Source organism: Miniopterus natalensis, chromosome 9, assembly GCF_054644295.1.
Source record: "Miniopterus natalensis isolate mMinNat1 chromosome 9, mMinNat1.hap1, whole genome shotgun sequence".
In the NCBI taxonomy this organism is placed as follows: Eukaryota; Metazoa; Chordata; class Mammalia; order Chiroptera; family Miniopteridae; genus Miniopterus; species Miniopterus natalensis.
Window position 1 is genome coordinate 2,943,931 of NC_142089.1, and position 13,318 is coordinate 2,957,248.

At 49.4% G+C, this 13,318-nt stretch overlaps 1 protein-coding gene across 1 annotated transcript in view; it reads right to left on the minus strand.

Moving 5' to 3' along the window:
- LOC107531544 (regulatory solute carrier protein family 1 member 1-like) overlaps positions 1–13,318 on the minus strand; it is a 28,457-nt gene that overhangs the window by 12,474 nt on the left and 2,665 nt on the right. Inside the window, exons 2-6 of the mRNA XM_087820087.1 lie at positions 9,442–9,571; positions 6,797–7,033; positions 5,008–5,134; positions 2,303–2,430; positions 108–236 (exon numbers count right to left, since the gene is read on the minus strand). Of these exons, the coding sequence (XP_087676213.1) occupies positions 108–236; positions 2,303–2,430; positions 5,008–5,134; positions 6,797–7,033; positions 9,442–9,571 (751 nt within the window). The remainder of the gene's footprint in view (positions 1–107; positions 237–2,302; positions 2,431–5,007; positions 5,135–6,796; positions 7,034–9,441; positions 9,572–13,318) is intronic.

The following is a 13,318-nucleotide window of genomic DNA, read 5'->3' on the forward strand; positions in this document are numbered from 1 at the left end:
GGAGTTTAAATTTCCCGGGTTAAGGCTTGCTGGATCGGGTGTACCTGCCCAAGAGAAAACAGTTTAAATCCCCCACCCTACAGAGATTCCCAGTGCCCTTCGCTCACCTAGATGCACCCTTCCGATAATCTTCTGGGTGCCCACTCCTTTGGCGATCCCTGCCCACCGACGGTCCACCAGCCTCATTATGTTACACCTTTCTGCACAAGCTTGGCTCATAATGGTCATCTGGGCACCTGGAGGTGGAGGGAGATATCAGATAATAAAGACAAAACCCAAACCGTGGTGCGATTCAAGCGCAGCACTAAGGAGGCAGAACGCGGACACCCCAGGCTCTGCCTGTGCAACACGGCTCCCACCGAGCAGGAAGCCGCAGTTCAACTTTCAGTTCGAGTGTAACCTGAAACATAGCGTACAAACCTGACGTGGAAGGAAAGAGTACTGTTTAAATATCTGTTCTCACAGTGTCTCTAAACATCTCACCAGGTTATTTCTACGCCAAACTTTGGGACACTGTAATTTACCAGTTGAAAAATATACACCCTCTCAAAAAACTGGAAGTGAACCCCCACCGTCTGCTCCGACAGACCGCCTTCCCTCCCCAGAGGCTGCAGCGAGGCCGCCGCCCTGCAGTGACGGCCACCTACAGACTAGGACTCAGGCTGCCACCAGACACGCATCTCCCAGCCTCCACGCCATAAGGTAACTGGTTGTTCTAAGCCACCAGAACGCCATGTCCTGCTGTGGCAGCCTCAACACACAGACACCAGCCTTGTGCTCCAAATGCTCTGAGCCCTCCCTTACCAGGGGGAACGCGTTCCCTCTGCCCCTTACTCACCCTGACCCTCCCGCACAGTGTTCCCCTGCCCACTTTCACCTCTAATTCCGCTCATGCGTCAAGGCCCAGCTCGAGGCCACCTCCCCACCACTGGCTGTCCTTCCCCCACGATGTTGCCTCAGACTCGACCCCAACACATCCTGTTCCTGCTACTCATGAGGTGCCTTCCCCTCTATGGGCACTGGAGGTCCTGGCACCTGAGGCGGTGAGATTCCAGAAGGCCCAGGGACAATGAAGGAAAAGGGAACCTGGGAAGCAATTTCCTTTCTCCTTCCACCCTCCCCACGTCACTCCACAAAAGTCAGTTACTGACGTACAGGAAGCAGCCCCAGAAGGGTCCCTTTCCTGCTCTCCTCGAGCCTCAGCTCCAAGCCCCACTCCTCTGCTGTGGAGACACTTCCTCTGGACCATCCCAGTCGGAGTGACGATGCCGTGTCTGTGTTCGTCCAACCTGCACCTGGTTTCTGCACAGTGGTTCTGTTCTGGCATCAAGCAGACAGCTGCTCACGGACTCTGTGTACCTGGAAGGGTGACCTCTCCTCTCTCTGCCTAAGTTTCCTCATCTATCAATGGGGATAACAGAACACAGTTCATGGAGGACATGCTGAGGGCTAAGTAAAGGTAAGATGACATATAATTAAGCACCTGAGTTAACTCAGCAGGAATTAGCACAGTGCTCGGCACACAGCAAGGGCTGGGCCAACGCTGAGTGTTGTATTAGGGTCTCCTATGGCCCTCCCGCTCATAGAGCCCTATGAAGCACTTGGCACAAGGCCCTGCCTGCAGCCCTCAACAACCACTTTAAAAACTTGAATACTCGGCAGTTACTCCCCTGGGAATGTCTGCACCTCAGTTCAGACTCTTACCAATACCTGAAACCCAGGTGCGCTCAGTACTGCTGGACGAACAAATGGAGAGCTATGTGAGCAGGAGCTCTGACCACGCTGGGAAGCCCTGCCCAGAATTAAGACAGGAGACCACTGTCCCACCACATGGTGCTGCCCATGTGCGGCCCTACTAAGGCATAAGGTGACAGCAGAGGGGTATCTGACTCCTCCAGTGCAAGACTCCCCACCCCCTACCTGGCTGGACGTTCTTTCAGGGCAGGAACCATGCCCTGTATCCAGGTGGACATACTGGTCAGACCTATACTCCACACAGCTCCTTTCGGCAGCCCCTTGTTCTAAACCCAATGGCTCCCCAACTCTTCAGAGCAACCCTAAAATTTAGGACGCCAGACAAGGGGAGCAGGAAGTAAAGGAGGCACCGCAGATGCAATGCTGGTGAAGACACGAACCCATCACAGACAGGAAAAGACTGGCAAGTGACACCACAACCCCGGGCCTTCTTGTCAGTGGTCCAGTGGTACGAAGGACGGTGCCACCTTTAACGACACCAGGCCACCCCTCCTCCCGCCAGGTCAGAACGTTGGATGGAGAGACACAGATAGGACAGAGACATCACCTGAGTCAACAAAGGCTTTCACGGGATGTCCATTCACTTTGCAGTTAATATAAAGCATCACGACTTGGCCGAAACTCTCCGGGGCCTCTTCCATAGCAATCGTCATGTTCTCCTCAATGTTCTGCTGCCTGCAAGGAACCAAAGCCAGGGACACTGAAGGCACTTCCACAGAGAGAGCTGTTTGAGTCACAGATTAAATCAGGTCTGTAGCCTCTCCCCCCCGAACTGCAGCAGCTGGGCCACTGCCATCGAGACTGGCCTCTGCCATGTGGTCTGCGACTCAGCAGGAGGCAGTGAGATGCACAGTCAGCACAAATTTAAAGGCACACACATCACCCTCACGAAAATGCCTGTTTGTGTCCTTTGCAAGCTCAGGAACAGGAAGAGAAACACCTGGAGAGTAAAGGTCACAGTCCTTCTTATCCCAGAGGTGGCTAGTTTCATGAATGCTCCCATTTTAACGGGATTCACTGGGTATCTGGATTTCCTATGTCCAATGCAATAAAAATTGCAAATATACTACAGATGTCTTAACTGCTTGTGTTGCATCTGCTGCTTAACCTCTGAGATCGGGTTTTCTAATCTGTAAATGAGGATAATTCTATTACAGGATTGCTGAGAGGTAGAAAGCATCGTTATTCAATCCGATGTAAGAGCAGGCGTTAAAAACACTAAAAAAATACCCTTCTACCCACCTGGCTATCACTTAGAAACCTACACACACACACAAGTCCCTGTTCACCTGGCCACCAAGTAACTCCTTCATGCCAGCTGACTCCAGCATCTACTGTCTCTACTCCCAACCCCCTTTACAAATCACCACACACGGCCACCCCTAATGGAAATGGGGGCAGGGGCGAGGCCACTTACCTGCAGGCTGAGAAAGGAACAAAACAAGGTCAAAGTTTGGACAGATTACACAGTCAACTGGGGTTAGAAGAGGATAGCCCATTGCCTGGCTGTGTAAATAAACCTTTGTGCCCCCCCCCCGCCCCCCCCCGTTCACGTGCACATGGTCACAGCCCTTTTTATCCCTGCAGAGCTGATGCCAGTCACAGGACAGTGCGCATCTGCAAAGCCTGGACTTCTTACTCGCTGGCCTCAACGGGAGAAGTTTGCTGAGCCCTGCTCTACACTGTCCATGTTGTAATACTCTAGAGCTCAACTGAATTCAAGGTTTTACCAGCCACTCTGCACTAAAATACAGACCTCTGGATATCAAAGGCTCGCTGCTCTAACTCGGTCAGGCAAACATGAAGCTACACCTCAGTGCACACACTCTGTGCAATCGTGGGGCAGCACACCAAAGAAAACTTCAACAGGCACTCGATAGTTACACAGCATGTCTCCGATACACATTATTAAACTTAGAAATAACCTAAAACCACTTATGCACTGTGCACTCCCAACACTGCAATGACTCTGACCAAGGTTAAGTTTTGGAAAAGTCTGCTGAGACGGTAGCAGCTACTCTGGAGATTCTGGGCCCTGTGTAGTTTCCTTACAGGCGCTGGGTCTTCTCTTGGACAGATGCATGTGCTCCCCACTTCCTGAACACGCCCTGGGAGGAAACACGAGCCACATGGCTCTGCCTCATTTCCCTTCTGCTCTTCCAACAGCTCAGCGCCACAGTCTGGCTGCGATGCGCACCAAGCCCCCCCCACCTCCTCTTCCTGGGTGAACATATTCCTGAGAATTCTGAGGCTCCTTACAGCTGAAATGCAGTCTGGTTCAGAGCACAGGCATCTTCCCATTTCTCTGGGAAGAGTCAAGTGTAGTCAGAAAAAAGACAAAAACCAGTATCTGACTCCAAACTGAGAGTATAATACAATGATCAACTTAGGCTTCATGTGAGCAACCAAAGATGATAACGCCCCTAATAGCAGTACCGATACGATTCTGGTCTTACGCTACAACTGTCACAATGAGCCACAAACACTGAATCTAAGACCGTTACAATGAGCCACAAAGAGGGGCGGTGTTGTGGGGAGGTGGGCGGCAACTGTTTTTTCTTCAAAGGGCCTGACCGAACAGCATCTGGCTGTGACTAGTAATGTGACCAAGGCTGCCATTGGCATCATTGTACCAGCTTACCCCCCCCCCAAGATTCCACTTCATCACATTTGGGCGTAGAGCCCAAGCATCGGCATTTTTAAAGGTTTCTGTGACTTTAACACAGCCTCAGTTGAGAATGCAGCATCGAAGAACGAGCTGGAAACGTGTCAGGCGGTCAGTTTACCACTGAGGCCAGAACAAGGACTGAGGAAGGAAAAAGACTTAGGACCATAGGTTCTGTTCATACGGAGCTCTCGCCTCATCCACTCACTCTCAAGCCTGGGGTTTAGCCAGGGCTCCTGCATTGTGTCTGGGAGAGATTCCAACCAGCCTGTGCAGCCAGCCCAGCAGTCCCACCAAGTTGGGGGCTCTGCTTAGTCCTGGGGTCGCCTACCTACAGTGGCCTTAATGACACATGGTGGGCCAGCCAGGGAGTCTTTGTTAACATTTTAGAAGAGAAAATGCATTAAGTTAGGTCCTGGGTACCTTTGCAGTGTTGAGGAAATGGGAGAGAGAACCAAGGGCTGGAGTGACTATCTGAGATGCAAAACAAGGAACCTGCCCCAATGCAGATGCCCGACTAACACAGCCAGGCTGTGGCCTGGGAGGTCCCGCTCTGACCCTTGCTGGTTAGGTGAAGGCATCGTTACCTTATGTCTTCTTCTATTTTTGCCTGAGCTTCAAGATCAAAGGGGTCAGCAGAAAAGAGGCGGATCCTTTCTTGCTCTCTCCGGGCTCGGTCCTGCTGCTGCTCCACCAGGACCCTAGAAAACTTCTCTACAAGAGGAGGGAGATCTTAGTACCGCTGCGTTTCCGACCTTATCAGTGCTTTTCTACCCCAGTAAGTTTCTCAAAATATAACTGAGACGCAGAAAAGATGCCTAAAAATTCATCTTTGTCATTTCTTTTTCCTTCCCCCCTTAATGGAGCCTATTGGGGTGTCACTGGTTAACAGAATTACAGTTTTCAGGTGCAGAATTATACCAAATGCCTAAAAATGAAATGAGCAGTTACATTTACTTTCTAGTCTCTGAGGCAAGACTCCCTCTCCACCTGAGCTCTGTATAGAAAGATAGCTGGAAAGTCATTCAGTCTTGTGAGAAGTTACCCATCCCATTGTTTCTCCTTAGAGAAACTACCTCAATCTCAATTTAAATCCTGGGAACGCTGTCTGCGTGGCAGGGAGGGGCCCCACTCCTCCCCTCCTCGCGGCCCGTGTCATTTCTTCTACTGCCTAGAAAAAAACAGAGCACCACCAATCCCCCCTTCCTCTCCCCGTTCCACTTCCTTTGTAACACTGCCTTGAAGGAGACAGACTAAATGCAAACTGCCGGCAGCCCGTCTACAGTCCCGGTGGGGACCGGGTGGGGAGATAAGTGAGAGGAAAGGCTGAGGAGGTGTTACAGGAACGACCTTTATTCTGCTGTTTCTTAAACGGAGGTGCATTTAAATGTGCAAAACTTAAATGTGCCATCACCACGTCTTTGACAATTCTATATGCTGCGTAAGAAATTAAGGAAACCAAGACGATGGTCACATGAACTGACACACACAGATAAATCTAAAATCACCGAGTGACAGAGGCCTGACGTGAGGACATGCTGAGTGACTCCATTTACAGGAAGATCCAAGTGGGCAGAACTAACCTACAGCGATGCCCAGAACAGTGTAGCATGTGAGGGGAGAGACTGCCTGGGAGAGCAGGACGGAGCTTCCTGGAGATGGTCCAGGCCTCGGGGTGGTGGATACACGAGTTACCCAAAACCCGACGAGCTGTACGTACAAAACCTGCCAATTTCTCCGCAGGTAAATATCACCTCAATTCACAAAACGGTTATTGAAAAGTAAGTTATTAAGTACCTGTTATGTTTTAAAGTTTCATTAGTACAGTTTCATATAAACCCGAGTAAAACTGGAGAAAACATTCATAAAGATAACTAGAGATAAATGTTCTGTTAAAAAAAAAAAAAAAAATGGCTCAAAGCTCCAAAAAAACTGTTGGTAACAGCCCCTCCTGCTAAACGTGGGGTGGGCGACAGGAAGGGGTCCCATTTCGCCCTCCAGGCTGAAGGCGCTGGGCCTGTTTCCTGGAACCAACAGCACCAACAGGTTTAGGTGCTCTCTTTAACTAAAGGTCTAACTAGACAGGTTAAGTACCAGTACCTGGGTTATGTGCTGCTGAAATTATTAGAAAAAAGGGTAAAGGGAAGGGGCTGGCTTAGTGGGGCTTCAGAGCTCCACGCAGCCCGAAGGTTCTGTCGCTCTGTCTCTCACTCAGTCTTTGACATAAGCACTGACTCCCCTCTCACAGACCAACCAGCATGTTCAACAACTCACGCAGCGCAGGGCTGAGCACACCAGCTGCTGAATTTTTCCGTGTTGCTGTGAGACAGCCACCTCATCCCAGGCCCACTGGCTGGCCTTTCGTATCTCACTTACCAAGATCTCCGCTGAGCAGCGCGTCGGCCAGGGGAGGGTTGCGCTCCTTCAGCAAAGACAGCTCATGGGGGTTGGCCAGCAACATGTCTCGGAGCAGGGCCGGGTTGTCCAAGCCCTGCGGAGATGAGGCCAGATCTCCGGGTGATGAACGGGACTGCTGGGCTCCTGGTGGCTGCCGCTGCCGGGAGCTGGACGTGCCAGGCACAGCTATGCTACGGAAGTCTATTCGGGGCAAGTCTGTTGGAGAAAATGAGTTGTTTACTTCAAATGATCCGTAAAGACAAGCATCTGAAGGAAACAGCAGAACATGTGCTCATACATGGCACGTAACAGCAGTAAGTAAGGGGTGATCGCAGACATCCTAAGGCCCTCCCTCGCTCGAGGTGCTCATGCTGGCTTTGAATATAAAGACGTAGCCTGAGGGTGAACAGGCTGGAAAAAATACGAACATGGGAGTTTGGAGAACAGACTATGGAAGTAACACCAAACTTTTGGCTTATAAAACATTATAGATATTTGTATTTATTTTTGTTTAAAAAATTAAAGCTAGTCTCAAATGTAGCTATAAGAAAAGCCCTGGTCTGCGCTGACACCCGCTTCAGAGCCTGACGCCCGGGTAGAGAACACGGCGCATCAGTGTACAGTGTCAGCATTTGGTGTTAATTCCACAAGTCTGCGCTGCACATGTCAGCCCCTCGAATTTACACTTCCTTTGAGCATCATGCTAACTGTCCCCCAGCCCTGGGGAGCCAGCAGGTGCAATCAGTTTGCAGGAGAGAAAACAGGACAAATAACTCGCCCAGGCCGCGCTGCTGAGCACCCCAAGGCCGCGACTCCAGGCTGAGCTGGCCTTGTTAAATGGAAGGGAGCCTCACACAACGGACCCAAACAGCATAGGATTCCGTTTGTATGAAATGTCTGGAATGAGGAAAATACAGACAGCAGGATGGTGGGTGTGGGGCCGGGAGGCGGGGGCAGGTGTCTCCGCGGTGAACGTACTGAACTGACTGTGGCAATGGCGCCACAACTCTGAAAACACTAGAACCCATCCAACGGCATCCTTGAAGTGAGTGAACTGTGTGGTGTGTGGATGCTCTCAATAAAGCTATTATGAAAAAGTTTTATTTTTAAATGGAAGGAGAGAAGCAGAGCCAGAACCAGGGGCTAGGACGGAACAAATCCCCAAGTGTACTCCATGGTCACGCGTGTCCCAAGCCCGGGGCTGTCCTAAAGCCTCTGGAGCTCAAACAGGAGAGAACGCCTCCCTCAGCAGTAAGGTTTCCCTCCGAGGGGAGGCTCGGCCAGCGGTGGCAGTGAGAGCACGTGCGAGCTTCCGACCAACGAAAGGGTGGAGTGAGTGGCACGATCTTCGTGAGGGAGACTCTCCAATAGAAGACATGGGCAGGCCTTCTCTGTGGGCTGAGAACCTTCACCCCCAGCCCTGTACACTCATCTTGAGCATCCGTTTGCTTCAGAATGATTCTAAAAAATCGTTTACACCATAAACCAGATCCCAGTCTCTCCCGCTCCTACTGGCCCTCTTGCCCATGTGGGGCAATACAGGAAAAAAACACCAGTTACATTTCCAGAACAATCTCACTGAATTAATCAAGGGAAGGTTTGGTTTGGATTGGCTGGCGTATCCGAAGTCGAACAGTGGCCCCCAGGGAGTAACGTAACCGCACCTGGGAGGAGCCCCACCCCATCTCATCCAGCCCAGGCTGAATGGAGGCGCTGTGTCCTAGGCTAGAGACAGCATGGCCTGGACACCTGTCAGCTGGGACCATAAGTTTTAAAACCAAGTCACCTGGAAACTGACCACTGTTTATGGAAACCTCTCAGGACATGATAGGGACTGGAGAAAAGCAAATACATTCCATCACGTGTCTCCACATCAAACCTCAGAAACTTCTGCAGATCGTATCTTAAGCAAGCTAGGAACCTGTCCCATCCAATGCCCACACCCACACAATTCTGCCTACTTAGGGGACAAAGAAAACCCCTAAATCCTAACCCAGATTCCAGGTCATAAACACCCACTCTGGATGGAGCATCTATGATAGATGACACTTTCTTTTTACATGATTAATGGAGGTGGTGAGAAAGGACCACAGGTTAGGGGTCTAGCTGCTTAATGTTCATAAACCTCAGTAGTGGGAAAAGCTCCAAGTTTTAACTCCTGTGCCCTCCCTTATCAACTATGAAACTCGGAAAACATTAAAATCAGTGTCTGTTAATGACAGTAAATTGTAAAGAGGACTCTCTTCCCCTACGTCTGAGTTTAGAGATAACGTGAAACTTGGTGCCAGTACCTGGCCATCTGCAAGGACCTGCCACTGAACTCCAGACGCAACGCAGCGCATGGCCGGAAATCAGGCACGTGGACCCTCAAAGCCCCCCCAGGGAAGAACTCGTCACTGAGGACGACGGAAGCTGACACTTACCGAGGGCCTATTCTGTGTGGGAGGTTTACACCACTATCCCCACGTCGCTCTAGGAGCTGACGAGAGGGCGGAGTCAGGGTCTGTGCCCTAGTTGTCTGAATCCAAAGCTAACCCTAGGCTCTGAACCAGGACACCATGCTGCCTGCTCGTGCCGCGTCGGGGTCGGGGTCGGGGTCGGGCCAGCCTGTTCTGAGGTCTTACTTGGAAACTGCGCTGCGGGTCGAGGGTCTGCATTCTCCTTCTGTCGTAAGATCACAACATCTCCGTCCTTCAGGCCGTAGGAAGCCAGTGACCTGTGGTTGTCCGTGAGAGGCCTTTCAGCGTAGACAATCTACAACCAGAAAGAGATCATAGGACAGAGCACTGAGAGGTACCGTGGGGCCGACAAGAGAGACCAGGTTTCCTCTCCATCAGATAATGTCACTTCCTGCGAGGAACCCGCCAACGGTGTCCCATCTCACACGGAATAACAGTCCCTCTCATCACCGCTTGGCCCAAACAACTGGCCCCTGGCTCCTCTCTGACCAGCTCTCACACCACGATCGCTGTTTCTCAAATAACGACGTCCTCTCAGGGCTGTTCCATGTGCTCCTCTCCCTACCTGAGGAATGTCCTTTCCCATGATTTTTAGGTCTCTGATCAAACACGACCTCTTCAGAGACCTTCTCCTCCCGCCCCCACTGAAGTGTAAGCTACCTGAGGACAAAGACTGTGCTTGGCTTGCCTCAGAACAGGGCCTGTCAGGCAAATAATGCCCAACTATCTGTTGAACAAAAGGACAAATGAGCCTATGGAAGTAGTGGGTATAACTTCAGACATAATTTCGAGCAGACAGGGAAATGGGAATGATTTACTCTGGGTATGCAAACTACAATACTACTAGAGAATGCGTCCAAGCCCCCTCCCCCGGTCTTAGGGAGACAGAGTTGAGATGAAAACCTGCATCAGTTTTAGATGCCCGACATGGTATGTACACTTTGCAAAACGATTACCACAATAAGTTAACATCCACCACCTCACAGCTACAAAATTTTTTTCCTTTGATAAGAACTTTTAAAACTTACTATCTTAGCAACTTTCTAATATGAGACAGTATTAACTTTAGTTACCACACTGTACATCACATCACATCACGTCCTTTATTTTTTTAATCCTCACACAGGATACATTCATTGATTTCAGGGAGTAAGGGGGGAGTAAGAGGGAGAGAGGGCAAGAAACACTGACGTGAGAGAGGAACACTGATCGGTGGCCTCTCATTTGTGTTCCAACCAGGAATCAAACTGTAACCTTTTGGTGCGCAGGGTGATGCTCAACCAACCGAGCCACCCGACCAGGGCCAAGGTGCCCATTTCCAAAACGACCGTGCACGTGAGCAAGTCTAAAAGGTTCCCAAATGCCACCCTCCCTGCACTCTTTCTTTTACCGTCCCTAACATTTGATCACTCAGGTTTATGAGTGGGAGATAAAAGTGGAAGGCATTCCGAAAAGAACAATTAAACACAGATGGAAAAAGGAACAGAGATGTACTACTAATAAATATGTTAGGTAGCTCAGTGTCAGAGCATCGTCCAGATACACCAAGACTGCGGGTTCAATCCCCGGTCAGGGCACATACGAGAGCCAACCAATGACTCATCAATAAAGGGGACACCACCTCCCCCCCCCACCCAAAAAAACAACAAGTAAAATTTAAAAACATATTCGTATGACATGCAAACACTGAAGGAAGCCCAAGAGCATAAACACGGTGGAACCATGTGCCCCGGAGCCAGGAACACGGGAGGGCGCGGTACACTTCCCCACCGAGGACTGCACACCTCCTGCCTCCTCCAGAGGGGCCTTCAGGAGAAACCAGGCGGTGAAAGGGTTTCTTCCCAAGGATTCTGTTTTCACCAGCCACGTGCAAAGCGAGGAACCCGAGTTCCGTCCTGGCGCTGCCCAGGGCCCCGCACTCAGCTGGTCCAGGCCTCCCATCTCCCGTGTATTAAGTGAGCGGTGGGGCCAGATCATCACTACAGCACTTCCCCCGGGTCCCTCTGCCACGCTACCTGCCATCTTAGGACGTTTCCTCGCATGTCCTCAACCCGCACAGTCAAGACTGGCTGCCTGACACGGAACCTGAATAATACGGGATTCAAACTGCACTTAGAAAAAAAAACCTGTCATATCTGCACTGAAATGAGGAACAGAACCAACGGGAAACTGAATTTAGTTCCCCCCAAAATAAAAAAGCTCTGGAGACAAGCAAAAAATGGATTTGCAGAGTTTGTAGGTCCAGTTATAGTTTTTGTAAGTTCTACACGTGACTAGAATAACATTATTTCTTTCCCTCACCTGCAAACTTAAAACATGTTACAACAGATCTCAACGGTCACTACCAACCTATTCACACTCCCTTATTTAAGTGCGTATCTCAGTCAAAACACACCACAATCAACGCAGGTCATCTGCAATACAACCCGAGAGCCATTTTATAACTTGTAGGATTGCTTGGAAAAGCCACCCTAAGTGTGAAATGACAAGGGCCCTGGCTGAGGGATGCAGTTAGAAGGGGTGTGCCCAGAGTGGCCCCATGCAGGCCGCCCTCACAAGGTGGCGGAAACACTGTGAAGCCACAGTGAAGGGACCGGCGATCCAAGGCCTACTCCTTAGTTTTCCAGGCTCAGTTCAACAATCAGTATATTCAGAGATACACAATCAGTCGACAGAGTCTAACTTGACGAGTATCTAACTTAATATGAGTATCTATCAGACCAGGGTTTCAAAGCACAATGAACTGATGATGGCGTTGGTGATGCCTTCCACCATTCAGAACACCCAACTGCAAGGCTGCAAAGCTCAAAATCCAAGTTCTGACAGTTATAAGGACAAACAACAGGACAGACGATTCCCACAGCCACAGGTCTCACCTGCAGAAGAGGCACCGCCCCTGGCGCTCACTGCTCACTCCGGGAGGCACCCTAGAGACTGCATTCTACTCTTAATCAACATTTAACAATAAACTAATTCACACAACCCGGAGACCTTTAAGAGTGATGTCAAATGTTTTCTGGTCTCTGAATGAGCGTCTTCAATCAACAGAAGTCGCAACACTATTTCTAGCATTAAGGACCATAAACTGGCCACAAAACCCTTGGAATCAGACCTGAACGGCCTCATAATAGTTCAATAGTACCATGAATTGAAAACCCACCACATGCCAAGGATCTACACGTGCTATCCCAGGTAGTAGCCTGACTTTTACAACACTTCTGGAAGATACCCTGGCAAGAGTTACTAAAAGTCTTTCAAAAGACTTGACAGCTCCGTAAGAATTTATCCTGAGAAAATAATCAGAAATGAAGACAAAGCCTTAAGTACGTAGATATCCATGGAAATGTTACTCATAACTGCTTCCAATTTTCCCCAATTCAAATACCCAGCAATAGAGACACTGCTAAATAAACTGTAGTATATCTATATGATGGTATATCCTTTGGCAATTACAATGATAAATTTGAAGGATTTATAATACATGGGACAATGCCGACAATGTAGTGTTGGCTGAAGCTGTTTATACAGTGCAGGCCATCTGTTTAAAAGATAATTTTAAACAGAAGTGATTATAAAAAATAAAATACACTAAAAAGCAACCTGCAGTCATATCTGCATTAATGAGGTAATAATTCTGCTCTTTATGTTACAAGTACTCTATAATGACTACATATTATCAGAAAAAAAATTCACAAAAATTACATGCAAAAATAAACATACCAAAACCAGCTACAATAGAAAATTTCAGTTTCTACTGGTTTAAAATAGTGTTTTACAAACCACAACTCGTGCTGTGTGCAGAGCTGCACTTCCAGGATCATACAGTTACTGCTATTATTTGGCATTTAAATGTCTTTCACTTGAGAATCGCTATGCATTCTGCACCCTCCTTACCACAGGCCACCTACGGGGTAAATTATAACAACGTTTCAAAAATACAGACACTTTCACGCGAAGCTAAGTTCTGATAACGTTTGAAGTCAGCCCCGCCCCGCCTGCATCAAAGCATCGAACGGAGCCCTGCCTGGCTTCCAAGCCCACA